The sequence below is a fragment of the Coregonus clupeaformis genome, chromosome 1 (genome assembly GCF_020615455.1).
Source record: "Coregonus clupeaformis isolate EN_2021a chromosome 1, ASM2061545v1, whole genome shotgun sequence".
Classification (NCBI taxonomy): Eukaryota; Metazoa; Chordata; class Actinopteri; order Salmoniformes; family Salmonidae; genus Coregonus; species Coregonus clupeaformis.
The window spans coordinates 58,271,810-58,298,010 of NC_059192.1; the positions used below are offsets into that span (position 1 = coordinate 58,271,810).

At 44.0% G+C, this 26,201-nt stretch overlaps 2 protein-coding genes and 1 pseudogene across 2 annotated transcripts; 2 read left to right on the forward strand and 1 right to left on the reverse strand.

The window, feature by feature from the left end:
• On the forward strand, positions 1-8,404 carry LOC121571154 (putative pre-mRNA-splicing factor ATP-dependent RNA helicase DHX32). Its single transcript, XM_041882483.2, has 11 exons — positions 1-785; positions 1,186-1,379; positions 2,405-2,777; positions 2,905-3,138; positions 3,258-3,351; positions 3,453-3,602; positions 4,614-4,805; positions 5,005-5,145; positions 5,270-5,460; positions 5,717-5,907; positions 6,755-8,404. Exons 1-11 carry the CDS (start codon positions 519-521, stop codon positions 6,927-6,929), a joined length of 2,202 nt encoding a protein of 733 aa, XP_041738417.2. The 5' UTR covers positions 1-518; the 3' UTR covers positions 6,930-8,404.
• A 5,581-nt stretch (positions 8,405-13,985) lies between these two features.
• On the reverse strand, positions 13,986-20,330 carry LOC121538555 (annotated as a pseudogene).
• Positions 20,331-21,450: 1,120 nt separating this feature from the next.
• Positions 21,451-22,778, forward strand: tex36 (testis expressed 36). The gene is made up of 4 exons (XM_041899352.2): positions 21,451-21,581; positions 21,732-21,875; positions 22,104-22,184; positions 22,335-22,778. Exons 1-4 carry the CDS (start codon positions 21,531-21,533, stop codon positions 22,680-22,682), a joined length of 624 nt encoding a protein of 207 aa, XP_041755286.1. The 5' UTR covers positions 21,451-21,530; the 3' UTR covers positions 22,683-22,778.
• Positions 22,779-26,201: the final 3,423 nt, after the last annotated feature.

The following is a 26,201-nucleotide window of genomic DNA, read 5'->3' on the forward strand; positions in this document are numbered from 1 at the left end:
GGAAAACCTGATGTGCGCGACATCCTTCGAAGTTTGGTCACCCCTGTGATTTATCGCTACTGTTGCAATATTCATCTCATTCTCTATGTGTGCACCATTGTTGCAAATGTGAAATTGCATAATAAACTATTAACCATGCAGCTGCGCACAGCCGCACACTCCTCCACGCTGGCCATGTTCTATTCAAACTATTGTTCTCTATTCTATTATGCCCTGGCTGGCCTGTCCCATCATTGATCCTAGTCTCATCTGTTGGACTGTGGGATTAGTGGTCACATGACCAGTCAGCCTTCACCGTCGCCTGGAGCTCGTTTCATTCATTATTCAGGCTCTCCCGCTTTGGAGCAGGGCAGGGGCATTCATTCGAAGCAATTTTATTTAGCTTGAACAACCGATTTCGAATTATATAAAATCACGTAAACCTTCTTAAAATTATTTGCATCTTCGAGGCTCTTTCTGTGAGCGCGTAGCCAATCTCTCGACTGGGTAAGGAAAGGAGCGCGTAATCAACTTCAACCATGGCGCAGGGCATAACCGGAGAGAAGTATTGGGAGGATAGAGTAGCCTTCGAAACAGAAGGAGCAGGTGAAGAAGTTTTGGAATATGGTGATGTTTTGGAGCTTAATCGATTTGACGGACTACCCTACTCCTCTCGATATTACACATTACTGAAGGAAAGGATGGATCTGCCAGTTTGGAAAGCCAAGTGTGATTTCATGGACAAACTGGCCAACAGGCAGTTTGTTATGGTCTCTGGAACTGCAAAAACTGGCAGAAGCTCTCAGGTGAGTTGATTACTCTCCCCTCTGATAATAACTAGGTTTTATCTCACAACAATATGTTGTAATGCATAGTGACTATTGGCTGCATCCCAAAAATATTTCCTTTCTCCCAAAGTGTGCACTTGTTCAATTACCTTCATGAATTTGAAAGAAAAGGACTGGTATAAGAAATAGGCCTATGGAGGAATCTCCCTCTAGCCCATGCCTATACTAATCCAATGCTTTTACATTAGTGGGAAGTACTGAACCAATTCACACTTCAGGAGAAAAGAGAGATTGTCAAACTGTTAAGTGAAATGAGGGTTTAATGTTCTAATTATGACTGAAGGACGTGATTAGAAAGGATAATCTGTTGTGGCAGTGTGTTTCATGTTCTTATCTTTCCCCCCTGTGGCATGCTCAGATTCCCCAGTGGTGTGCAGAGTTCTGCCTGTCTGTCCAGTACCAGAATGGCATGGTGGTGTGCACCCAGGTCCATAGGCAACATACAGTGGATCTGGCCCTGCGTGTAGCTGATGAGATGGACGTCAACATCGGCCATGAAGTGGGCTATAGCATCCCCCTAGAGACATGCTGCTCTGGTGACACTGTTCTCAGGTCTGTTAACACTATTACACACACTGCTCACACACCAATTCACAAACACACTCTCTTTTTCTCATACACACTCACACACACATCACCCCCCCACCTTCTTGGCGGCTGTCTTTTCTTTTTTTAAAGAACTGAACAAAAGAGTTGAGGAGCCTCTTTTCAGGGGGCTCCGCTGCAGCTGCCCAGCTCTCACTCTGACCATATGCCACGCTCCCGTGTCTCTCCCTGCCATAAGTCAGCCGGGGAACAAAGACCCAAGACAAGCTAAGAAAACAGGCAGCCATGGAGACCTAATGAATCCACTGACTAGACTAATAACTACACTCTTAGAAAAAAAGGTGCTATCTAGAACCTTAAAAGGGTTCTTCGGCTGTCCCCATAGGAGAACCCTTTAAAGAACCCTTTTTGGTTCCAGGTAGAGAATCCTTTTGGGTTCCATGTAAATCCCTTTCCACAAAAGGAATCAAAAAGGGTCCTACCTGGATCCAAAAATGGTTATCCTATGGGCACAGCCTAGGAACCCTTTAAGGTTCTAGATAGCGCCTTTTTTTCTAAGAGTGTAGTTATTAGTAGAGTAAGGGCTCTATTCAATCTGTTTCGCGGAAGTTCAGCGTTACAGCGTGATTGAAATTTAAAGGCATGTTCCCGTGTTAGCGGAGACTGCATTCATTGTAAACGCTGCATATGTCGGCTCTATCGGAAAATACCTTTACATTTCTATCGAGCAATCTGTAACACTTCAGCGATACAGATTGAATAGAGCCCTAAATGACACTAGCGCAAAGCAGCCAAGCACAGCAGCTTCATTAAGGACCATTTCAGGATGACGGCTAATTGTCTCCTTATACATCATGTTGTCTTACACCGTTGGCTTTAATTTGCTATTAGAGCACTAGAATGTATTGCTTTTATGTTTTTGTGTATGTACTTGATAAATCACTTTAGTAGAACTTTATCAACACATATGCTACTCCCACAAAATGTTACCCTACGCCTGTTTGTGACCATTTTCCTCTTCACCACCCCAGGTACTGCACTGATGACATGCTGCTCAGAGAGATGATGTCAGACCCCATGCTTGAGCATTACGGTGTCATCGTCATCGACCAAGCCCACGAGAGGACAGTCAGTACAGATGTTCTACTGGGCCTTCTCAAAGACATCGCCCTGCAGAGGCCCGAGCTCTGTGTGGTGCTCCTCACAGCTACACACCCAGGACCCAAACTACTGGGCCACTACAGGAATGTCCCACTGATCCAGCTGGAGGGGGTGTGTTCAGCGGAGGTGGTGTATACTGGTACCAGCCACAAGGACTACTTCTGCTCTGCGCTGCGTCTGGTTCTGGAGATACACCACTCCCAAGAGGAAGGGGATATAGTCGTGTTTTTGGCCACAACTCAAGTAAGATCTTCTTAAAATGTCATATCCTAGTCTACAGTCTGGGAATGTGGCAGAAGCCATATCATGACAACTGTTGCTTCGACAACAGCATTACTCAACCTTCTCTCCTTCTTTTATGTTTTATTAGGAGATAGATCTTGCCCGTGATATCCTCCTTCGCGAGGAGGCCAATATACCCCCACATCTAGGGGAACTTCTCCCTATCTCAGTGCACCCTGGGCTGGGTGGGACTCTGCCCATGCTAGGTGAAGAGGAAGGCCGGTGCAGAAGAGTATTCCTCACCTCCAGTCCAAATGAAGACCTCTTTTGGGCTGTGCACATGCTGAACTTTGTCATTGATGCCGGTGTCCAGAAAAGAAATGTGAGTAACTTATTGATGAATAGTTATTTTAAGCAAACCTTTGTACCCCTTTTTGGTAACAAGATTGTAATAAATTAGTGGTGTTTTTTTATGAATGTCTGTCTTTCCTCATGTTATAGGTTTATAACCCTAGGATAAGGGCGAACTCAGTCGCCATTCAACCTATCAGTAGGATTCAAGCAGAGAGCCGCAAACAGCTTGTAGGGCCAACAGGTATGACAAAGACTGAAATCAGTAACAAAGTCCAGGTGTTGAAGTCACACAGTTTGGAGGGTCATGTGTTCTTGCTAACCTGAGCGCATAATTTCCCGCAGGGAAGAGTTTTTGTCTGTACCCAGAGGACACACCCCTGCCCAGTGAGACACGCCCCCACATCCTGGAGTCTGACATCACATCCACGGTGCTCTTCCTGAAGAGGATGGACATCAGTGGCATGGGCCGCTGTGACTTTATCGACAGGCCAGGTACGGCAAGACAGGCTGAACAAGTACAGGCTCTTTCTTCAACATTACATTTTCTATTGTATCTACAGTACCTATGTGACAGGGCAGCTAAATGTATACATACTGAATGGAGTGATACATCAGTACAATGAAATTACATCCTTAACGCATAACGCAATAATGTCCCTTGATTGGTGGCATAATAACATCATTGTTGTTTTGTATTTACGTTTTTGAGCTCCATGCATCCTGTATAGAGACACATTTTGGGTTGAGCTCAGTTATTTAGTTCGGCCCGTGTGGCCGGTACACACATGCCTGTTGTGTGGTATTGTGTTCTATTGGAGGTCGGTGAGCCATGCGTTAGCTGAGCTGACAAGCCCTGTTCTACGGCCAATGTTTGCATAGCTGGCCTAGTGATGCAGCAGCAGCCATAGAGGTCTAACACTCATTAGCGATAAGAGCTTAGCCATGCTCTCTCTGTGTGTGTGTGTGTGTGTGTGTGTGTGTGTATGCCCTGCCAAGCACTACAGTGTAATGATCATGTGCAGCTGGGCAATGTGGGCATTTCACTATAAGCACCATGAGTGGATGACATTCAGATTGAAAGTGTTGTGTTGATGGGTGTGATGCAATGTTGTTATTATTATGTTGCTGCTGTTGTGATGCTGTTTCTCAGGATTATATTATTACCATAATGATCATAACGGGACAGTACATTTGAGATGTCTATTGCCCTGTATATAGTTTTTTTGTTGTTTTTTGAAAACATTGTTACATCCAAAAGCCGCAGTGTAAAGCAAAGCCTCTCAGAACATTTATTTTGCATAGTGATGCACAGCTGATATTAGGATATTGAGGACTTAAATTACAATCCGTTTAGCCTGCTTGCTGGTTGTATAACCTTGAAAATAATCAGTTTTACAAGGTTGTAGTCACAGTTTACAGATTACTTTCTTTACAAGGCCAGATACTTCACAGTTCTGTCACGCACAGTTCGATTCATGTCCATGGCTGTGTTATTTCCACCAGATCCTGAGGGTCTGATGCAGGCCTTGGAGGAACTGGACTACCTAGCAGCCCTGGATAATGACGGGAACCTGTCGGAGATCGGCATCATCATGTCTGAGTTCCCCCTGGAGCCCCAGATGGCCAAGACACTACTGGCCTCCTGCGAGTTTGACTGTGTCAATGAGGTGGTCACCATCACCGCCATGCTGACAGGTGTGTGGGACTTCAACTTATGCTCTGTGGCCTATATACCACGTTAAAGATTAATGTTAACACACACATCACCATGCTGTGGTCATGCTTGCACACTTGCAGACCTCATACAAAGTGAAGTCATGTCAAACCTCACATATACTTCATAATGTACAATATTAGTGTGCTAACCCCTTCTCTCACGCTGCCCCTCTCTTAGCACCAAGCTGCTACCTGGTCCCCTCAAGGGAGTTGAGGCTAGAGGCCTCTCAGTGTCACCTGAAGTTCCAGCACCCAGAGGGAGACCACTTCACCCTCATCAACATCTACAAGGCTTTCAAACAGAACCAGCAGGAGCCCTGTGAGTTCACATAGGCATACCTGTAGCCACAGTGCATACAAACAGCTTTTTTTTTAAAAATAGGATAACATTGGCCATTGACCCTAAAACCCACATTTCCTCTCTCTGGTTTGGTGTGTTCCAGTTGTCAGTGTGGAGAAGTGGTGTCAGGACTACTTCCTGAGTCTGCCTGCCCTGCAGACGGCTGATGCTATCCGCTCTGAGCTGACTGACATCCTGAGGAGGATAGAGCTGCCTGTCTCCATGCCTTCCTTCGGCTCCAAGGGAAACACTCTCAACATTAAGAGAGCGCTGCTAGCTGGCTTTTTCATGCAGGTACGGTAATATGTATTCGCTTCTACCTTCTGGCATTAGCTATCTATTGATAACTGTTACTACTAAGAAACTTGAAATATACAATCTACCATTTACTTACTCGCATCACTAGCAAGAGCCATGTGTGGGTTTCTCTTTTCTTTGAAGTTATCGCATTGTTCCCATGCACCTGCAACAAGATATCTCAGATGTGTGAGTTCCTTTTGAAGTGAAGCTTGAAGTGATTATAAAAGACCGATAATGTTATGACTTTCAGGTGGCAAGGAATGTGGATTCATCAGGGAATTACTTCATGTTGACACACAAACACGTGGCCCAGATCCACCCTTTCTCTGCCTACGGCACCAAGACACCCAAACTGGGCCTGCCGGAGTGGGTCCTCTTCCATGAGTACTCCTTCTCAGAGGACAACTGCATCCGCACCGTGTCCCACATATCACCAGAGGAGTAAGTGGACTAGAGGTGGAGGATGTTCTTTGAGGGCTTTGTGCATGTGAAGTAACCATTTGCAAAAGACATACAGCAACGAAACAAACATCCAAACATAAAAAATATCAAAATATAGTATATATAATATAATAGGTTAGAACTGTGTGTAGCTTGTAACTTCCAATAGATAACTACAGATATTTACTTCAGGGAGAGACAAGAGTTCCCAGACATTACTTTCCCTTTTGGACCAGGCTCTTCACCATGGCACATTAGAGTTTGTAACTGGAGGGGGTTTCTTAATCCTTCCCTCCAGTATCAGCTGCTTAAAAGGGGATTAGGGATAGCACAGATACAGAGAGAGTGCTGGTTTAATGGGGACTGTTAATGACAGAGGAGGCTCGGCAGCCTTCACATGCCGTCTTAGGTTACACACTCTGAAATTTAGCTTTTTAATCGCTCAAATGTATACCAAATGGTGCCCCTGGCAGCTGTTAGACTGATGTTACTGTAAGTGCTCTTTTCAACAAAGAGAGTGGATGTCATTCATAGGAAATCCTTGATTGCGGAATTTTGGTCAATTGCAGTGAACATCGGGAGATCCTCGTTCTTTGGTCTATGATAATCTAACTAATTTCAATTCCCACTCACTGTAATTCAAATTAATTTCAGGTTGCTCTCCGTAATTGCAGCTGACCCAATGTTCCTGTGCTATGTTTAATTAAAGTGCAAATTAATAAGATAATGCTTACTGTGAAATCAGAACCAGAACCAAATTCATGAAAAGGCACATATCAGAGGATATTGGGTTTACTCGCCCAATGTCCAACTCCATGTTCACCAATGATTCCCTCCCTCCACCCAGGTTCATTCAGATGGCTCCACAGTACTTCTTCTTCAACCTGCCTCCCAGCGAGAGCAAGGACATCCTCCAGAACATCTTAGACAATGGAGCTGAACACTACAAAGCGAAGAACATTAAAAAGAGCCCGAGCCTAGAAAGCATACCAGAAGTCACAGCCAGTTGTGTTATACAGTGATTGTGAAGGCCTTGGTTGAGGATGTCTTAGAGGCAGAAAATCCCTACTCATTCCCTGGTACTGTATTATATGATCATTTTCACCAGTGTTACCTTTCAGTCATCTCACCAGTGTTACTTTTGAGTCATTGAAACTTAGCCTGACATTGACATGATTCTATCTAATGAATATAATTCAATTAGTTAATTACTGGAATTGCATTATGGGAAAAAAGTGACAGTATCTGTCAAGACTGCCAATGTGTTAGTTTTAGCAATATTTATATAGGCACCCTTTCTACTCAATGTACATTTAATTTATAGAGCCCTACGTATGTACCGGGATGTATGTTGTTTTTTGGAACTTGCAGTTTAACTATAAACACACCACTAAAAATACATGTTTGAGGAGTACTTAACCTAAATGCACATCTAGGGCTCTATTCAATCCGTATTGCGGAAGTTCAGCATTACAGCGTGATTTAAAATTAAAGGCAATGTTCCCGCGTCAGCGGAGACTGTATTCAAGGTAAATGCTGCAAAAGTTGTCTCAATCGGAAATTACCTTTACATTTCTATGGTGCAATCTGTAACGCTTCAAATACGTATATATTTGGGCAGTCCAAAAGCCAAAACATAACACAGCTTAGACACTTAACCCCCACAGGCGTATACTTTGCCCTTACCCTCCACTGCTCAGTTTAATCGTTTGTCTTACCTTTCTGTTAAATTACTCTAGGCTTTCATAGTGCATAAAATGTCTGTCCCAGATGGATTACTGACGTACAGAGGAGCAGAAACAGAACAGCACAGGGACATAATATGGGTTTGTTGATCCATCTGCTGTGAAGAGAGAAGGGATAGGTGGGGGTGACCCAATTCAGTGACAGAGCATTACAGTATTGTAGCTACATGAGGCATTACAGCACCATGTGACCTCTTTAGGCCTGCATAGTGCATACATACTTAGTCTCATGCCAAGATCCAGGGCCTTATATATACAGACAGACATAAGTTGAACTTCTTGGCACCACGGTTGGTGTTGTGTAGTAGTGTTCATACACTGTCATTACCAACCTGAACCAAGACAAGGTGATTAGAAATATTACTCAAACCTTTATTTCATGTCAGGGCAAACATGCAGGCACACACATTCAAACATAAATACTGCAACCAGTACAAATTATCCTTCGAATGAATCGTTTGCATTCAACATTGCCTGCAGGCTATTGCACATTTTCTTTTTGAAATGTTGCCTCGTTCCTGACCCTGTTTCTCCACAGCATCATTACTATAATCCAGGTTTATCAAATCCCATTGAAATATGGGTTCTCCAAAGTTTAAGTCATGCGCATGTATCCCTCATTTAGTTGGGGATAACAAAGAAAATGTATATTTGTAACTTAATTTACAAATCCTCTTTACAAAACGAAATAAAAGGGTAAAAACACAAAAATTCCTTGATGCCCTTCCAGACTCCTTCTGCCTACCCAAGGACGTCAGAGGACAAAAATCAGTTAACCACTTAACTGAGGAACTCAATTTAACCTTGCGCAATACCCTAGATGCAGTTGCACCCCTAAAAACGAAAAACATTTGTCATAAGAAACTAGCTCCCTGGTATACAGAAAATACCCGAGCTTTGAAGCAAGCTTCCAGGAAATTGGAACGGAAATGGCGCCACACCAAACTGGAAGTCTTCCGACTAGCTTGGAAAGACAGTACCGTGCAGTACCGAAGAGCCCTCACTGCTGCTCGATCATCCTACTTTTCCAACTTAATCGAGGAAAATAAGAACAATCCAAAATTTCTTTTGATACTGTTGCAAAGCTAACTAAAAAGCAGCATTCCCCAAGAGAGGATGGCTTTCACTTCAGCAGTAATAAATTCATGAACTTCTTTGAGGAAAAGATCATGACCATTAGAAAGCAAATTACGGACTCCTCTTTGAATCTGCGTATTCCTCCAGGGCTTAGCTGTCCTGGATCTGCACAGCTCTGCGAGGGCCTGGGATCGGGAGAGACACTTGTGTTTTAGTACTATATCTCTTGACACAATGATGAAAATAATCATGGCCTCTAAACCTTCAAGCTGCATACTGGATCCTATTCCTACTAAACTGCTGAAGGAGCTGCTTCCTGTGCTTGGCCCTCCTATGTTGAACATAATAAACAGCTCTCTATCCACCGGATGTGTACCAAACTCACTAAAAGTGGCAGTGATAAAGCCTCTCTTGAAAAAGCCAAACCTTGACCCGGAAAATATAAAAAACTATCGGCCTATATCGAATCTTCCATTCCTCTCAAAAATTTTAGAAAAAGCTGTTGCGCAGCAACTCACTGCCTTTCTGAAGACAAACAATGTATACGAAATGCTTCAGTCTGGTTTTAGACCCCATCATAGCACTGAGACTGCACTTGTGAAGGTGGTAAATGACCTTTTAATGGCGTCAGACCGAGGCTCTGCATCTGTCCTCGTGCTACTAGACCTTAGTGCTGCCTTTGACACTATCGATCACCACATTCTTTTGGAGAGACTGGAAACCCAAATTGGTCTACACGGACAAGTTCTGGCCTGGTTTAGATCTTACCTGTCGGAAAGATATCAGTTTGTCTCTGTGAATGGTCTGTCCTCCGACAAATCAACTGTACATTTCGGTGTTCCTCAAGGTTCCGTTTTAGGACCACTATTGTTTTCACTATATATTTTACCTCTTGGGGATGTTATTCGAAAACATAATGTTAACTTTCACTGCTATGCGGATGACACACAGCTGTACATTTCAATGAAACATGGTGAAGCCCCCAAAATTGCCCTCGCTAGAAGCCTGTGTTTCAGACATAAGGAAGTGGATGGCTGAAAACTTTCTACTTTTAAACTCGGACAAAACAGAGATGCTTGTTCTAGGTCCCAAGAAACAAAGAGATCTTCTGTTAAATCTGACAATTCATCTTGATGGTTGTAAAGTCGTCTCAAATAAAACTGTGAAGGACCTCGGCGTTACTCTTGACCCTGATCTCTCTTTTGACGAACATATCAAGACTGTTTCAAGGACAGCTTTTTCCATCTACGTAACATTGCAAAAATCAGAAATTTTCTGTCCAAAATGATGCAGAAAAATTAATCCATGCATTTGTTACTTCTAGGTTAGACTACTGCAATGCTCTACTTTCCGGCTACCCGGATAAAGCACTAAATAAACTTCAGTTAGTGCTAAATACGGCTGCTAGAATCCTGACTAGAACCAAGAAATTTGATCATATTACTCCAGTGCTAGCTTCCCTACACTGGCTTCCTGTTAAGGCAAGGGCTGATTTCAAGGTTTTACTGTTAACCTATAAAGCGTTACATGGGCTTGCTCCTACCTATCTTTCCGAGTTGGTCCTGCCGTACATACCAATACGTACGCTACGGTCACAAGACGCAGGCCTCCTAATTGTCCCTAGAATTTCTAAGCAAACAGCGGGAGGCAGGGCTTTCTCCTATAGATCTCCATTTTTATGGAACAGTTTGCCTACCCATGTGAGAGACGCAGACTCGGTCTCAACCTTTAAGTCTTTACTGAAGACTTATCTCTTCAGTAGGTCATATGATTGAGTGTAGTCTGGCCCAGGAGTGTGAAGGTGAACGGAAAGGCTCTGGAGCAACGAACAGCCCTTGCTGTCTCTGCCAGGCCGGTTCCCCTCTCTCCACTGGGGTTCTCTGCCTCTAACCCTGTTACAGGGGCTGAGTCACTGGCTTGCTGGTGCTCTTTCATGCCGTCCCTGGGAGGGGTGCGTCACTTGAGTGGGTTGAGTTACTGACGTGATCTTCCTGTCTGGGTTGGCGCCCCCCTTGGTTTGTGCTGTGGTGGAGACCTCTGTGGGCTATACTCGGCCTTGTCTCAGGATTGTAAGTTGGTGGTTGAGGATATCCCTCTGGTGGTGCGGGGGCTGTGCTTTGGCAGAGTGGGTGGGGTTATATCCTTCCTGTTTGGCCCTGTCCGGGGTTTCTTCGGATGGGGCCACAGTGTCTCCGGACCGCTCCTGTCTCAGCCTCCAGTATTTATGCTGCAGTAGTTTGTGTCGGGGGCTGGGGTTAGTTGGTTATACCTGGAGTACTTCTCCTGTCTTATCCAGTGTCCTGTGTGAATTTAAGTATGCTCTCTCTAATTCTCTTGTTCTCTCTTTCTCTCTGAGAACCTGAGCCCTAGGACCATACGTCAGGACTACCGGGCATGCTGACACCTTGCTGTCCCCAGTCCGCCTGGCCTTGCTGCTATTCCAGTTTCAACTGTTCTGCCTGCGGTTACGAAACCCCTACCTGTCCCAGAACTGCTGTTTTCAACTCTTAATGATCGGCTATGAAAAGCCAACTGAGAGACCTGAGCCCTAGGACCATACGTCGGGACGACCGGCCGTGGTGACTCCTTGCTGTCCCCAGTCCGCCTGGCCTTGCTGCTATTCCAGTTTCAACTGTTCTGCCTGCGGTTATGGAACCCCCTACCTGTCCCAGACCTGCTGTTTTCAACTCTTAATGATCGGCTATGAAAAGCCAACTGAGATTTATTCCTGATTATTATTTGACCATGCTTGTCACTTATGAACATTTTTGAACATCTTGGCATGGTTCTGTTATAATCTCCACCGGCACAGCCAGAAGAGGACTGGCCACCCCTCATAGCCTGGTTCCTCTCTAGGTTTCTTCCTAGGTTTTGGCCTTTCTAGGGAGTTTTTCCTAGCCACCGTGCTTCTACACCTGCATTACTAGCTGTTTGGGGTTTTAGGCTGGGTTTCTGTAAAGCACTTCGAGATATTAGCTGATGTAAGAAGGGCTATATAAAATAAAATTGATTGATTGATTGATTGATTAAAGTGCAGGAATTGTTAAACAAAATCTACCAAAAGGCAAAATTGTGGATTGCTCAATCTGGTAGTAAGGCACATTGAAGGTTTCACATTGCAGGTGTAGGTGTGTAGAGTATTGAATACCTTGGTAAGGGTCTGTTATTTTGGTTGTCGTCATGACCCTGCCCCAAGGTCCTCACTCCCTGTCTGTGGGGTCAGCTGTTGCAGGAGGTCGAGGAAGAGCTAAACACGTCTGAGGAGTGGAGCGGTCTTTTCAGCACGAAGGAACTTGGAGTAAACATTCTTATAGGTCTTCAGAAGCTCCTCATCCTTATTGCTATTGTAAACATACCATCAAATTCTGAATAGGTATTGTTTTTAATGAAAGCTATGCTTAAAGGGATAGTGCGAGATTTTGTCAATTAAGCCATTTTCTACTTAGTCAGGTGAACTCATGGATACCATTTTTATGTCTGTGTGCAGTTTGAAGAAAGTTGCTAACTAGCGTTAGCGCAATTGCTAACCAACGTTAACGCAACGACCTGAAGAATGCTAGCTGTACCTGTAGATTTCCAGTCATTGCTCTCTAAAGCTAGTTAGCAATGGCTCACAAAACTACCTTCAACTTCCTTCAAACTGCATGCAGTGACATACAAATGGTATCCATGAGTAGAAAAAGGACTTAATAGCCAAACTCTAGCACTATCCCTTATCTCCTCGATAATGGTGTAGGGATGCCGAGATAATTATACCCTAACTCAGGGGTTTCCAAACCTTTTTAGCCCACGACCTCATTTTGATATGTGAAAAAAAAGTATGTAATTAACAGCCAATGTTTACTTTTTTATTTGGGCTATGGCAGTCAATTGAAAAACATTCTAACAGTATTTCTGCTTGTCTTCTCAACTTACCATCACAAACTTTTACTTGCTCTTGTGGCTTAATGGAAGCAAGTCCCCGAAGCAATATCCCAACATCTAGTGCAGGACTGCCCAACCCTGTTCCTGGAGAGCTACCGTCCTGTAGGTTTTTGCGCCAACCCTAATCTAGCACACCTGATTCTAATAATTAGCAGGTTGATAAGATGAATCAGGTAAGTAACACCTGGGGTTGGAGCAAAAAAACCTACAGGAGGGTAGCTCTCCAGGAACAGGGTTGGGCAACCCTGATCTAGTGGAAAGCCTTCCCAAAACAATATGTCCTCGTGAATAGCATCCCCCGACACGTATAGCGAACAAAAGTCAATGCATGGGCATCTCGACCCTCACAGCTAACATCCATTTGGAGAGCATAAGCTGGGGAGTTTCCTCTTGATTGCTAGCAATAGCACAAATTATTTGTTTAACAGTGTTATCTGACAAAGGTATTGATGTGAGTTTCTGTGCCTCTGCCTCCCCACATATTGTTTTCACTGTATCAATTGCGGCCGGTAATATTAGTCTCTGCAATAGTGTGTGGTTTCATAGCGTAGCGGGCCTAGCCATTCACCATCAGAATGATTCAAGTGAAACGGTCAAGTGCGGCCTCTGGTTGAATTTTTACTTTTAGATGTGAATCATTTTCATTCAGATTTTTAAGGTTAACCACATTACAATGATTTTGAGATACAAAGACGATATACATATATTTTTTGTATATTCTCCCGCAACCCCATTTTCATATCAGGGAGTCGCGACCCCTAGTTTGGGAACCGCTTCCCTTACCCCTCTTGCCACAGTCTTACAGAGACAAAGCCTTTTGCTAAAGACGAATAACAATGATTGACACTTGTTAAAGAGAAGACTACAGACACAGCTTTGTGTGGAGGGATATCTGTCACTGGGAGAGATGTGGCAGGGCAGGACCAACACACTGGGATTAAATGCTTAGGGTTCTTTAGATAATCAATTTATCTGCCGGACGTAGTACAGTCTAACTCAATATGTTGAGGGCAACAAGTGTACCAGTAGTGGTTTTAGAAGGCCTACATGATGCCCAGTAATACGCTGAAAAGATTACGGAACGTTCAGTTTTATGCTTCTACTGGATCATATGTTTAGTCCAGTCCTGCTTGATAAGGTTTTAATCAGGCTGGGTATAACCAGTCCTTTCCTCACCTTGGTTTGCGCTTCATGGTCGTCATCATCTTGACCAGCTGCAGCAGTAGGAAGGAGAAACTGGGCTCAAAGACCCCAATCAACTTCATCACTTCGTGTTCAGCCCTGAGGTGGGGCCATCTGCACCTCTGTCAGGGGTCCTGTCAACTCTGGGCCATCCGTCAACAAAAAAATACATTTTTAAAAATACTTTCATCTGGAAATGTAACAGTGGGATGAGGCATGTGAGTAATTGGGGGTTAGATGTAACCGCAGATTCTCAAACAGAAGGTGCAAACTGAAGGGATTTGCTGCTATCCAAGTTCCAGTTCTATCTCTGTTTGTGTCTACCTCTGTGTGCTCCTCTATCAGCTCTTTGTGGATGAGCAGGAAGGCATGGTGAGTCTCTGTCAGGATATCCAGAGCTCCTGTCAGGGTCTTCAGCTTGGCCCCACTGCTGCTCTGACCTGTGAGCACACATTGTTACTCAATGACACCACCTTTCAGAATACTATGACGGTTCTGACCTGGCTGGAGTGCGCCTGGCCCTGGCCTGGGTGAGCCTCACTGACTAACCTGCCATGGTGAACTCAGTGAAGGCCACCCTCTCCAGCAGGGTGAGGAGCAGCTCGTAAGGCGTGTCCTTCAGGCTGAGGAAGCCTTGCTGTAGTGCAGCTCTGCCAGGCTCCTGTGCTGCTTCCTCAGGTGCTCATCCCCTACCTGGCACAGAGGAGGAAACATAGAAAAAACATACTGAACACCTTAATGCTCCTCTACAGATACAACACAACCTTTAAATGTTTTAAAATATTTGACTCTGGTTACAGTGTACATCCTAGGCCTAGTCCTTACCTGGTTGCAGAAGCAGCTGTGGTACATGGAGGCCAGGCGGTGGTGGATGGTAGCAGCTCTGTCCTGGTAGAGGGGCTGGCGGGCCGACTCGGTCTGCAGGTCACAGTACTTCAGAGACTTCAACCATTTCACCTAGGGCAGCATGTAGAGTTAAGGTTAGTTAATTTACTAGACATTTTCCATTCTGTTCATTCACCTACTATGAATCTATTAAAGTGTGGCCCATGGCCTCTTACCTGTTCCTGGGCCTTCCTGGACAGAGGGGCGTAGTCTGCGGCAGAGTTGCCAGGGTGTGGTAGTGGTACCTTATTGTAATAGAGAGCCTCCTCTTGGGAGAACTCTCCTCTGCTCAGATCTGCAGACACAGCACAGTAGGCCTGGGCACAGATCCTCATCAGTCTGCCTGTGTTGCACAGCAGCAGGGAGGTGTTGTGCTGTCTTCAATGGCCTCAAAGGAGGTCAGCAGCTCGTAGGCTGCCTCGTAACACTTACTGCTCACAAACAGCTCGTACTCTGGGTCCGTGGCCAGGTCACTGGCCATGTTAAAGGCTGGGGGACAGTCACACAGGCCAGACTCTTCTAATTTGTAACAACAATAATGCACTGCATTTATATATAGGATTGGTAAAGTTTTTCCATAGTAAGTATTATAATGTTAGCGTTTGTTATGACAGGTTCTTGCTTTTGAAAAGCACTACATTAAATGGCAAGACCTTTCAATTCTAAAGTATATTTAAACATTTTGGGTCAATTGTAAATACATTAGGAGGGACGTATTATATGTTTATTGTTGAAAAGTGTGTGAGTGTCTCCTTACTCTGGCAGCTGCGCTCTCTGTGCAGGCTGTGCAGCAACTCCTGGTCCTCCTTAGTCTGGTAGCTGTACTCTTCCAGGTAGGCAGCATGGTTACTTGCATTCTGGGCCAGCATCAGCTGGATGTCCCCACACAGAGACAGACACTGGCTGTGGAACAGTAGCACCCGCAGGTGCAGGATACTCCTCACCGAACAGCAGGCATCTGCAGAGGGAGAGAGAGAGAGAGGGGGATGAAGGAAGGGAGGTAGACAGAAACACTAATTTGAGGTAACGCAATAAAAGTTTAACCCTATTACAACATGTCACCTACATTATCCATCAGTCCGATCTCAGACAGCCACTCTGATCAAGGTTGACTACAGAATGCTTAGCTGAGCCGGAGAGGAGACACTGACCGTGGTACTGCAGGGCCAGTTTGATGTACCGCAGGGCCCGGCCGTACTTGAGCAGGTTAGTGGCAGTGTCTGAGCCTTGGACGCCTTGAAGAAGAGCTGCAGCTTCATACGGTGCTGCCAGGACCCTGGGATCATCTCTGACCGGGTCGGATGCTTCAGGTCTTCCTGGAAGGGACCAGCTGTACCCAAGAGAAATAGAGAGAGATTGAGGGGAACGGAGAGAGACGGAGGGGGAGGGCGGGAGAGAGCGAGATGGAGGGGGAGAGAAAGACGGAGCGAGAGAGAGAGAGGGGATAATAAAGATAGATAAGAAAATAGTATAAAGAGGAAGAGAAATTGAGGTATCTATTAGGGGCAAATTCACATATAACAAGGAACCTGCTCATTATGGTATAACAACATTCATAATCAATAATGTCATATATCTATGCTTCAGAATCTTGATGGGGTCCGTGATGGCCAACCAGGAGAAGTGCAATCCCTTTCTCCACGGCCTTACTGCCATCCTCGTACTTCAGGGGGATGGGGGTGTTGGGGTCAGCAGCTGGGATGTCATTCTCCTTCTTCATGCTGCAGTCCACTGCTTTCAGGACCTGCCAATCACATCCAACAATTAGAGCTCACGGAACACAGCATTTAGTGACAACCATTCCCATAGCTATCACTACACTACAGTAGAGACTCACCTTTAAGACGTAGCTGAGGATGTGCCGACATCTTTACTCCTTGTTTTGAGAGATGGGAAATGCATAGATTGGCTGCAATATGGGAAAAGAACAGGATGAATTCATTGTCAAGATAAAACATCTAAGACACCAGTACTCACTCCAGGTAGTGGCTAGTTTCTGGTTACTGTGGCTAGGTCAAGATACAGTATATCAACACGGTCACCCAAACAGAGTAGCTAGCGACAAATGTGTGACACTCACCCTGATCTGGTGAGTGGACTTGTACTTCTCTGGAACAGACAGCTCCCACACTGATTTGATAATAGCTACAGCTTTGCTATCATCCTGTGGGTCCGAGGTGGTACTGCAGGAGCCATTCTCATCACTGTCCTCTGGTAGATCTTCTTGATCCTCCTCATCACTGTAGCTGTCCTCTGAGCCCCCGGCCCGCAGCGACTCCCCTCCAGCTCCCTCCTCTGGAGACTCGTCCAACTGGAACAGCTCTGCCTGCATGTAGTGGGCTGACGCTATGATCTGAGCCAATCAGAGAGGGGAGAGGACGGTCAGAGAGGGAACAGCCGACCACAGAGAAGTAACAGGCTAGCCGGGTTTTTCAACAAATGTGTAAATAAACTTTTTTGCAAATGTCTCTTTGGATATCAATGAGAGGTCTGCACGGAACTTTGGTCTTGTGGAGTAAGTAAGAGTCCAGTCCATTACCTGTGGGTGCCTGTCCTGGTCCAGGAGCTTGACACAGTTGAGGAGCAATGTTCTGATTGTCACATAGTGCTTCCTGTTCTGGCTCTTCTTCAGCATCATGTTGCTAGCCACTCTGCAAGAACAACAATGCACATTCTACAAAACAGAATGTATAGTCTGGTGCCACCTGTTGGGACTAATTTGCCATTAATGCATTGACTGACAACACTATGTGTTGTGTACTAGTTTCAGGTATATTGTGTTGATACTGTACCAGGTTGCAGGTACCTACTTGTAAAGGAGCACAGCCACAGGCAGGGTGAAGGGGTTCTGGCATTTCTCCTCTGCTGCTTCCTCACAGAGAGTGGTGAGGTCATACAGCTTTACGATGTCACTTCCACTAGCTGAGGAAACACAGAAACAGGACAATTCGATTAAGTAGGCCTACTACCACATAGTAGTGCTTATTTACTAGGTTATTCTCACATGTATTTTGTAAGTCCTACTAGAGGTAAAGTTAGTGTGTTGTGTTATCTCCCACCTTTCAAGAGCCAGTAGTGGCCCTCTTTGGTGCAGTTAGACTTGAGAAAGGACAGAATGTTCTGAGCGATGTCTTTCACAACCCTGGTTGAGAAGGTGGAGTTCTCAAGATCAGGGATGTCCTCTGTTTTGATCATCTCATATTTCTGACCAAAGAACAATCAGCACTAACATTAGAACAGTGTTCAATTGTGAATAAAATGACTCATTTGGGCAGTAAAGACAAGGCTTATTTACCTGGACGATGCCATTGACATGAAAGCACATGACGAGCTCTGGAACATTGCACATCAGATTGCCCAGCCAGTAGTCAATACCTGTGAGAATGTTGATTGGCTTGTTGTTATCCCTAAAAAATAAAGAACCTTCTAGGTATTTTGCAGGGGAACATTGCTGTGGAACAGTAGTAAACCATCTGAAACTGTTTATACTGACTGCCATCAATAATGCTTCTGAGGCCATTGTTTCACGTTTTTCGTGATTCTGACCGGAGCCGCAGGCTGACGGCTGGGTAGCATCCTCCTCCAAAGATAAGCATGTTGGACCCCACCAGCATGTGGATGTCCTCAAACGTCCACAAGATGTTCCTCACAAAGTCATTCCTCAAACCCTGTCAATCAAGTTGGAGGAAAAAAGTTGAAATGATACTTGAATTGAATAGATTTAACTAATTTACAATCAAAGAAACAAATGCCAACCAAACAAAAGAGAGAAAATACACAGTCTTCAATCATCCTGAGTTTGTTGATGAAGTTTCTTAGCACTAGCCTACCTGACTGTTCTCCCCTTTGTTGAACAGTGTGGTAAGGTTCTGCTCTTTGGAAGCCACTTGTCCCAATGCATACTTGCTGTCCATGGGAACACTTTCCTGTAAAGAATGGACATACAGTCACAAAGGAAGACACAAAGGAAGAAACTGTTAAACTTAACAAGAGCACAGCAACACACCAGGTACTGCACCAGGTACTGCACATTGCTTACCATTTCCATAAAGTGTGGCCTACCTCTGTGTGCTGCGGCCTCCTCTGAGTCTGAAGCAGTGCTGATGAAGGTAGTGGGCCAGGAGGGACCAAACTCCTCCGCCCCACACTCCTCATCTCCCTCATCAGGGTTGTCTGATTCAGGGACAGGCTCTATGGCTCCATCACAATTTATACTGGCGAAGACATTGAGCAGTACAACCATTAGGATTTACTTTGGCCCAAATAAGGTTTTCTTGTTTCTATTGCAAGTATTTCACATTGACAAGTAGGCTAGAAGTCCAACCTCAAATATCTCACCTGTAGTAGAGGAACTTGGATAGGATTGCTTTTTGGTACCAGTGTTCTTTACTCTTCTTTTTCCTCTGCCACTTCTGATCTATTACCCTCTGGTAAAACTCCTTTAGCCATGTCCAATCTCCTGTCTGTGACATAGTGTAAAAACAGAACATACCATACATACAGATCATACTACTATCCTGGCTACAATCAAAGAAAAACACAAGCAAATGTATTTCTACATGCATTGTCAATCATCCAGACATGAGGCTCTCTCACATCCTTCATTGACATCAAAACAGGCTTCTTCTCCACTGGCTGTCTAACTGTACCCGAGATGACCTCATGAAGAGCTCCTGAATGTCCAGTTCATCCAGGAGGAGAGTCCTTCCCACGCAGTGGACTGCCATACTGACATGGGACTTAGTGTAGGGGATCTTCAACAGCTTCTTGATGTTCTGAGTAGAAAAGAGAATGAGACCCTTAGGTTCACCAAACAGTTTTGATTACCAAACAAGTCAAATACATAATAGCAGTAGAAATAACAACACAACAATCTTAGCTGTTCAGTGGATAGACCTACCTCAGAGTCCGACACCACATCAACATCATTCCCAATGGAATCAATGAAGTCATAGGCCATCCCAAAACTGCAGCAAGGAGAAAGTACATGTACATGAGCACCTTGCAACAATTCAGTGATGATACATACCACCAGATACCAAAACTCGTTTTGAGGGCTGAATAACCGGCACTTCACCTGGAGAAAGGCTTGCTCTTGCTGCTGGACCCTAGTACAGTGAAGCCTGCAGGCCCAATTTGGGGGCTCTCCCGTAGCCAGTTGGCAGGAGGCAGCTTCAGGTCCGTCTTCTCCTGTAGTAGTGCATAGGTGGTGGGTGGAGGGGTACTAAGCAGAGTACTTCCCCACCTCACAGCTCTTTATTTCGTTGTTGCCTTGGCTAATTTCCAAATCCTTTGACACATGTAAACAAAGCCAAAGGAGGCATTGATGGTAAGCTGAGCTCACTTGTCTGTTAAGTCACTGACAACTTGATTCAATATAACAAGCAACAAGTTAAATGAATCTGTAGTTATTGTGATGTTAGTTACAACTAACTAAATACATTTAAATATCCCATGTACAGTATGTACAGCTACCTGTCCTGTACAACGTCATAAAATAATGTGACCCTGCAATGCATGCGTAAACAGATAGCTAACTGCAGTTCAAAGCGAACTAGCTATTGCTTACCTGTCATACACGTCTTCACTTCCAGTCTGGAGGGACGCCATCCTCTCGGTTCCCAGCTGTTGCTGAACTCATTCTCTATCTACAAGCTAGCTACTGGCCACAAAAACGAATGCTGTCCAAGAGGTACCCGTCCATAGCAAACTATCTGCCTTAAAATGTCAACAACAATTGCACAGTGACAAGATGACTGCTGGCTAGCTACTGTAGCTGCTAACTCACCACCTACTGGTTACAGTAGCTAGCTAACGTTTTAACGATACACACCAAGCAACATATTTGTTAATGATCTGAACGATATGAAAATTAGCTGACAAATTGAGTAACTGCTTTAACATTATCTATCACTGTTTTGCAGAACCTTCCAGCCTGTATCAACATCACTTGCTTTAGCCGTTCTGTCTGCTGCTGTTGACAGACCACACGTTTGTGTAAAGCAAGAGATCAGAGTAGCGAGAGAGCTCACAACTTCCGGGTAAAAAAATACTAAATAAAAGACCGCATTTGCAGGATTATGAATTGAGCCAAACTCCAAATGAAGCTATGAAGGGTAAATGGCTTTTAATCTAATACAACAGGATGTGGTAGCTAGCTGTTACTTAACGGATATAATTGGATTTGGACAAAGGCGACAAACACATATAAAAGAAGGGTGGTTACGGTTGGACTTTTAGTTTGATATAACCTGTCGGTTGTGATATACTGTGAGGCTTTTTAGTGGCTGCTAACTTCACATGTTCAATTATGATCCGGATATGACAATTCCTTCTGGAAGTTTACTTCCAGTGAATTTCCAGAAAAGTCCACAATAAATTGAATTTTCGCGATAATTTTTATTCATTCTCTTATGTTCTGATTCTTTTATTTTTCTATTCTTTACCCTGATTTCTTATCTTTAGCTAAATGTATTATTTCTTTATTTTCATATTCCTTTTCCCCCCAGTTCCCTTTCCCTCTGTTTTATTATTGGAAGGTTAAATAAAACTGCCTTCAAATGAATTGTAGTAAACTGGGATAATGTGCCTAGAAAGCAGGGAGTAAGGTGGGCTGAATTGTGATGTAACACGCAGAAATAAAGACACAATTTTTTTCAAATGGAATACAAATTATTTGTGATTAGTATGTTACTATAGTTACTGTTGTTTGCATTCTTTGTGAGAAGAATGTGAGAAGCAAAAGTATTATAAACCCTGTCCAGTTGCCCATGTTTTGTGCTGTCGTTACAAAGTTTCAACCTTGAGAAAATGACAAAAGGTGGTAAGAAATACTCATCAATGGAAAAGGATGGCAAATGGGTAAGATTCTGATTACTTTTAATTTCTCACTATTAGCTTATGATGAGCCCATTATAATTGTACTCAACTTTGCAGATATTGACATATAAAGTTATTATAAAGACACCCCTGTACCTTTCCTAACAACTACATGTCTTTCAAATTGTGCAGCTGGCTCATGTAGGTTTACCAGCAAATGACACCAGTAACCGGGAGACATGCACCAGCACAGGGTCTATGCTGTCTCAGAGTGAACCATTACCTCCAGCATCTAGCACAGAGAAGTATCCAAAGATCTTCATCAACACAGAACAGGTTGGCAGGGTGTAATACATTCATGCAGATAGTGAAACATCTTACTCAAAAGTGTCTATATGTTCTTGGGTTGTTGTTATGTGTGCAATGTCTTAGAAGAATGCATCACCTTAACTTCCATGAGGATGATTACATTTATCCTTTATACAATTTACTAATAATTGTTGGCATAATAATATCAACATCTGGGAGAAAGTGTGATATATCAATTAACTATTCTCTTTACAGAAAACCATGGGAAGAGTCTATCCATTCTCAGCCCATGATAACCAAGCTGCACTGCAACATACCATCAATGTATTTGATGATGTAAGCAATATGCCCACTACAAAGAAAACAAAGACATCATCTAGGATGTCGTCAAATGAACACTAAGGTTTTTTAAATAAGATAGTACAACTAAATAAAATTGGAAACACAAAGGAAACAATACCATTTTTCTTATGGCGTTTTTCATAGGGATTAGGCCGCAAGAAATGCCTGGACGAGCGTAGGCAACATAACTCCCACTTCTGCCTGTGCCACCATGGAAGTGTAAGTTGCGTGGGGGAGACAAGGGGAGACTTCTCAGCCTATCAGACAGACTACCAAGACTGCCAGGACACAGAGGGCTCCTCCACCAGCAGGCGTTTTCCCAGGAACCATCTTGAGAGGTCCACTGTGGCAGCTGCTGCCCAGGCAGGAGAGCACTTTATGTGGTTCGGGAGGCATGATGAGGACCGTCCTGTGCCCCTTGAAGTGCTGGCAGCTACAAACTGCTCCTCCTCATCCAAGCCTTCCAGACACTTCTACCATAGCAGGCATTAGATGAAATCACCAAATTATCCAAATACTCTTCTTTAGGAAATCTCAAAGCAACACATCTGGATTGTCTTACAAGTGCAAAAAAAAAAAAAAAAACGTTGAGATACGGAGATGTTGAATTGTATTATTTATACATTGCACCTTTTACAGTAAAACTGGGTTCTTAAGGAAAAACAGATCAAACTACCATCCCCTTTGTTCATCAGTAATTAATCAAATCCAGACTAATTACGTAATGAAGGGCCATCTATTTTCAAGTACACCATTCATCACAATATTTAATGAAGTAGATAGAAAAACCTTGTAAATCAATCACATCATAAATGAGAAAGATTATTGGATGTGATGTACAAAAGGCAAAAGAAGAAGAAACTGAGGAGACGTTGCAGCCTGGTCTTAAAGACGTAACATAGTACGTGTAAATCCGAGACACTGAAATTAGTATGATATGTTATGCTTGGTATAGTTACATAAGAGAGAACGGAAGTAGGGTATAACACAAACGTCTTTCAACCCAAAGGTTGAGAGTTTGAATCTGATCACGGACAACTATAGCATTTATCTAATTAGCAACTTTTCAACCACTTACTACTTTTTAGCAACTTTGCAACTACTTAGCATTTTAGCTAACCCTTCCCCTAACCTTAACCCTTTAACCTAACTCCTAAACTTAACCCTAACCCGTAGCCTAGCTAACGTTAGCAACCTAGCCACCTTGCTAGAATTCATAACATATCAAACGTTAAGCAAATTCATAACATATTATACGTTTTGCAAATTTGTAACATATAAGACGAATGGTAATTCGTAACATATCATAAGAAATGGGTGATGGACATCCACAATTAATGCATACCATACAAAACGTAACATACACCATATATACAAAAGCATGTGGACACCCCTTCAAATTAGTGGATTCAGCCACACCCGTTGCTGACAGGTGTATAAAATCGACCACACAGCCATGCAATCTCCATAGACAAACATTGGCAGTAGAATGGCCTTACTGAAGAGCTCAGTGACTTTCAACATGGCACCGTCATAGGATGCCACCTTTCCAACAAGTCAGTTTGTAAAATTTCTGCCCTGCTAGAGCTGCCCCGGTCAACTGTAAGTGCTGTTATTGTGAAGTGGAAACATTTAGGCGCAACAACGGCTCAGCCGCAAAGTGGTAGGCCACACAAGCTCACAGAACGGGAAAGCCGAGTGCTGAAGCACGTAGTGCGTAAAAATTGTCTGTCCTCGATTGCAACACTCACTACCAAATTCCAAACTGCATCTGGAAGCAACGTCAGCACAAGAACTGTTCGTCGGGAGCTTCATGAAATGGGTTTCCATGGCCGAGCAGCCTAAGATCACCATGCGCAATGCCTAGCGTTGGCTGGAGTGGTGTAAAGCTCGCCGATATTGGACTCTGGAGCAGTGGAAACGTGTTCTCTGGAGTGATGAATCACGCTTCACCATCTGGCAGTCCGACGGACTAATCTGGATTTGGCGGATGCCAGGAGAATGCTACCTGCCCGAATGCATATTGCCAACTGTAACGTTTGGTGGAGGAGGAATAATGTTCTGGGGCTGTTTTTCATGGTTCGGGCTAGGCCTCTTATTTCCAGTGAAGGGAAATCTTAATGCTACAGCATACAATTACATTCTAAACAATGATGTGCTTCCAACTATGTGGCAACAGTTTAGGAAAGCCTGTTTCCTGTTTCAACATGACAATGCCCCTGTGCACAAAGCGAGTTCTATACAGACATGGTTTGTCAAAAATCGGTGTGGAAGAACTTGACTGTCCTGCACAGAGCCCTGACCTCAACCCCATCAAACACCTTTGGGATGAATTGGAACGCCGACTGCGAGCCAGGCCTAATCGCTCAACATCAGTTCCCAACCTCACTAATGCTCTTGTGACTGAATGGAAGCAAGTCCCCGCAGCAATGTTCCAACATCTAGTGGAAAGCCTTCCCAGAAGAGTGGAGGCTGTTGTAGCAGCAAAGGGGGGACCAACTCCATATTAATGCCCATGATTTTGTAATGAGATGTTTGATGAGCAGGTGTCCACATACTTTTGGTCATGTAGTGTATCATACTAAATGGATGTCTCGGATTTACATACAGAATAATACGAAATGCTCTGAGACCAGGTTAGACATTATGGTATTATATTCCTCTACTGATTAAGATTCACCATGAAAATGCAAGCTTGTTATTTCGAACTTGGTTGAATTGATACTGCTACAATCCAGACCATCTCAGGCATTTACACCAGCTCAATGGCAAACATGATTGAGATGGAAAGTGTGCGTGTGTGCCTGCATGTGGTCTGCTCTGTTTTCAGTACTGCAGTGCACCTACAGAGGGTTTTAGGCTAAATGCACATATCTCTAGCAGATGGCAGCTATGTGAGTAATGGTTATTTTATGTAACATAACAGATAAGTACAGTACTTATCTGTTATGTTGTGCATGACCTCATCAAGAAAGACATCACTTATCGGGGGCCCAGGCTTGGAAAAGAAAAAAAGTAAGAAACCGGGTTTGAACCTCATGTCAGAGACAGGCAAATTAGAGCATCTGCATGGAAGGGAGCTTGATGGTGTCTATTAGACATGCTACAACATGTTCCAAAGTCTGACAGATACCCTTCAGAAACAATCTGTTTCACTGTAACCACTTAAAGAGGACATGGCCGACTGTACTGGAGCACTGAGAAGAGGAGGTAGGATTGGGTGTAAGGCAATGAGAACACCTGCTTGGGATGTCTGTATATTCTCTATGCGGGCAAAAGAGAGAGAGAGAGCGGGAGAGAGAGAGAAGTGGGCTGGGGAGCAGCTGCTCTCCTTCATTGAACACTCTCCAGGGAGATTGTTTTTCACTATTTATTTCTCTCCAGGGTCTTTCTATCTTGCCTGACCTTTACTTCACCGTTAGATCATACAGTATTAAGAAGAGATTAATTAGACAATGAACTGACCTTTTGAACCAGCCGTTCTCTCACAGTTAGTAGGTTTGCTGCTGGAGACAGTGGATTGACAGAACGTGTTCAGTAACCACAGGAATAGAGAAAGAGGAAGATAGTAATCTATCTTTGTCACGAGTTACAAAGCCAGAACCCAGAAGCAGACCAGGACAAGGTAAGTTGAAACGAAGGTGAGTGTTTATTTACAAATTCAAGAGTGATGCTGAATAATCCAGGGAACAGAGCGGGCGGCGTTGATTAGTTGTTGGGGGTGCAGTGGTTGATCCAATCATGGCTCGGCAGCCGCCGACCACCAGGCAGAGGTTGGATGAAGGTTCCGGACGAGTGACTGCAGATGGAACAAAACGGAGGTAAGTAAACAACAAACCAACAAGGTGCAAAACAACAAAACTAACGCTAGCAGCTCTAAGACTGATACTCTGGTAAACCTACTGTTCATGGCTAACGATCCGGCAGGGAATGGATGTTAGGCCAGAGCCTAAGAAGGGTGATGATCAGGACCAGGTGTGCAGATTGCTGATGGGATGCAGGTGCGGAAAT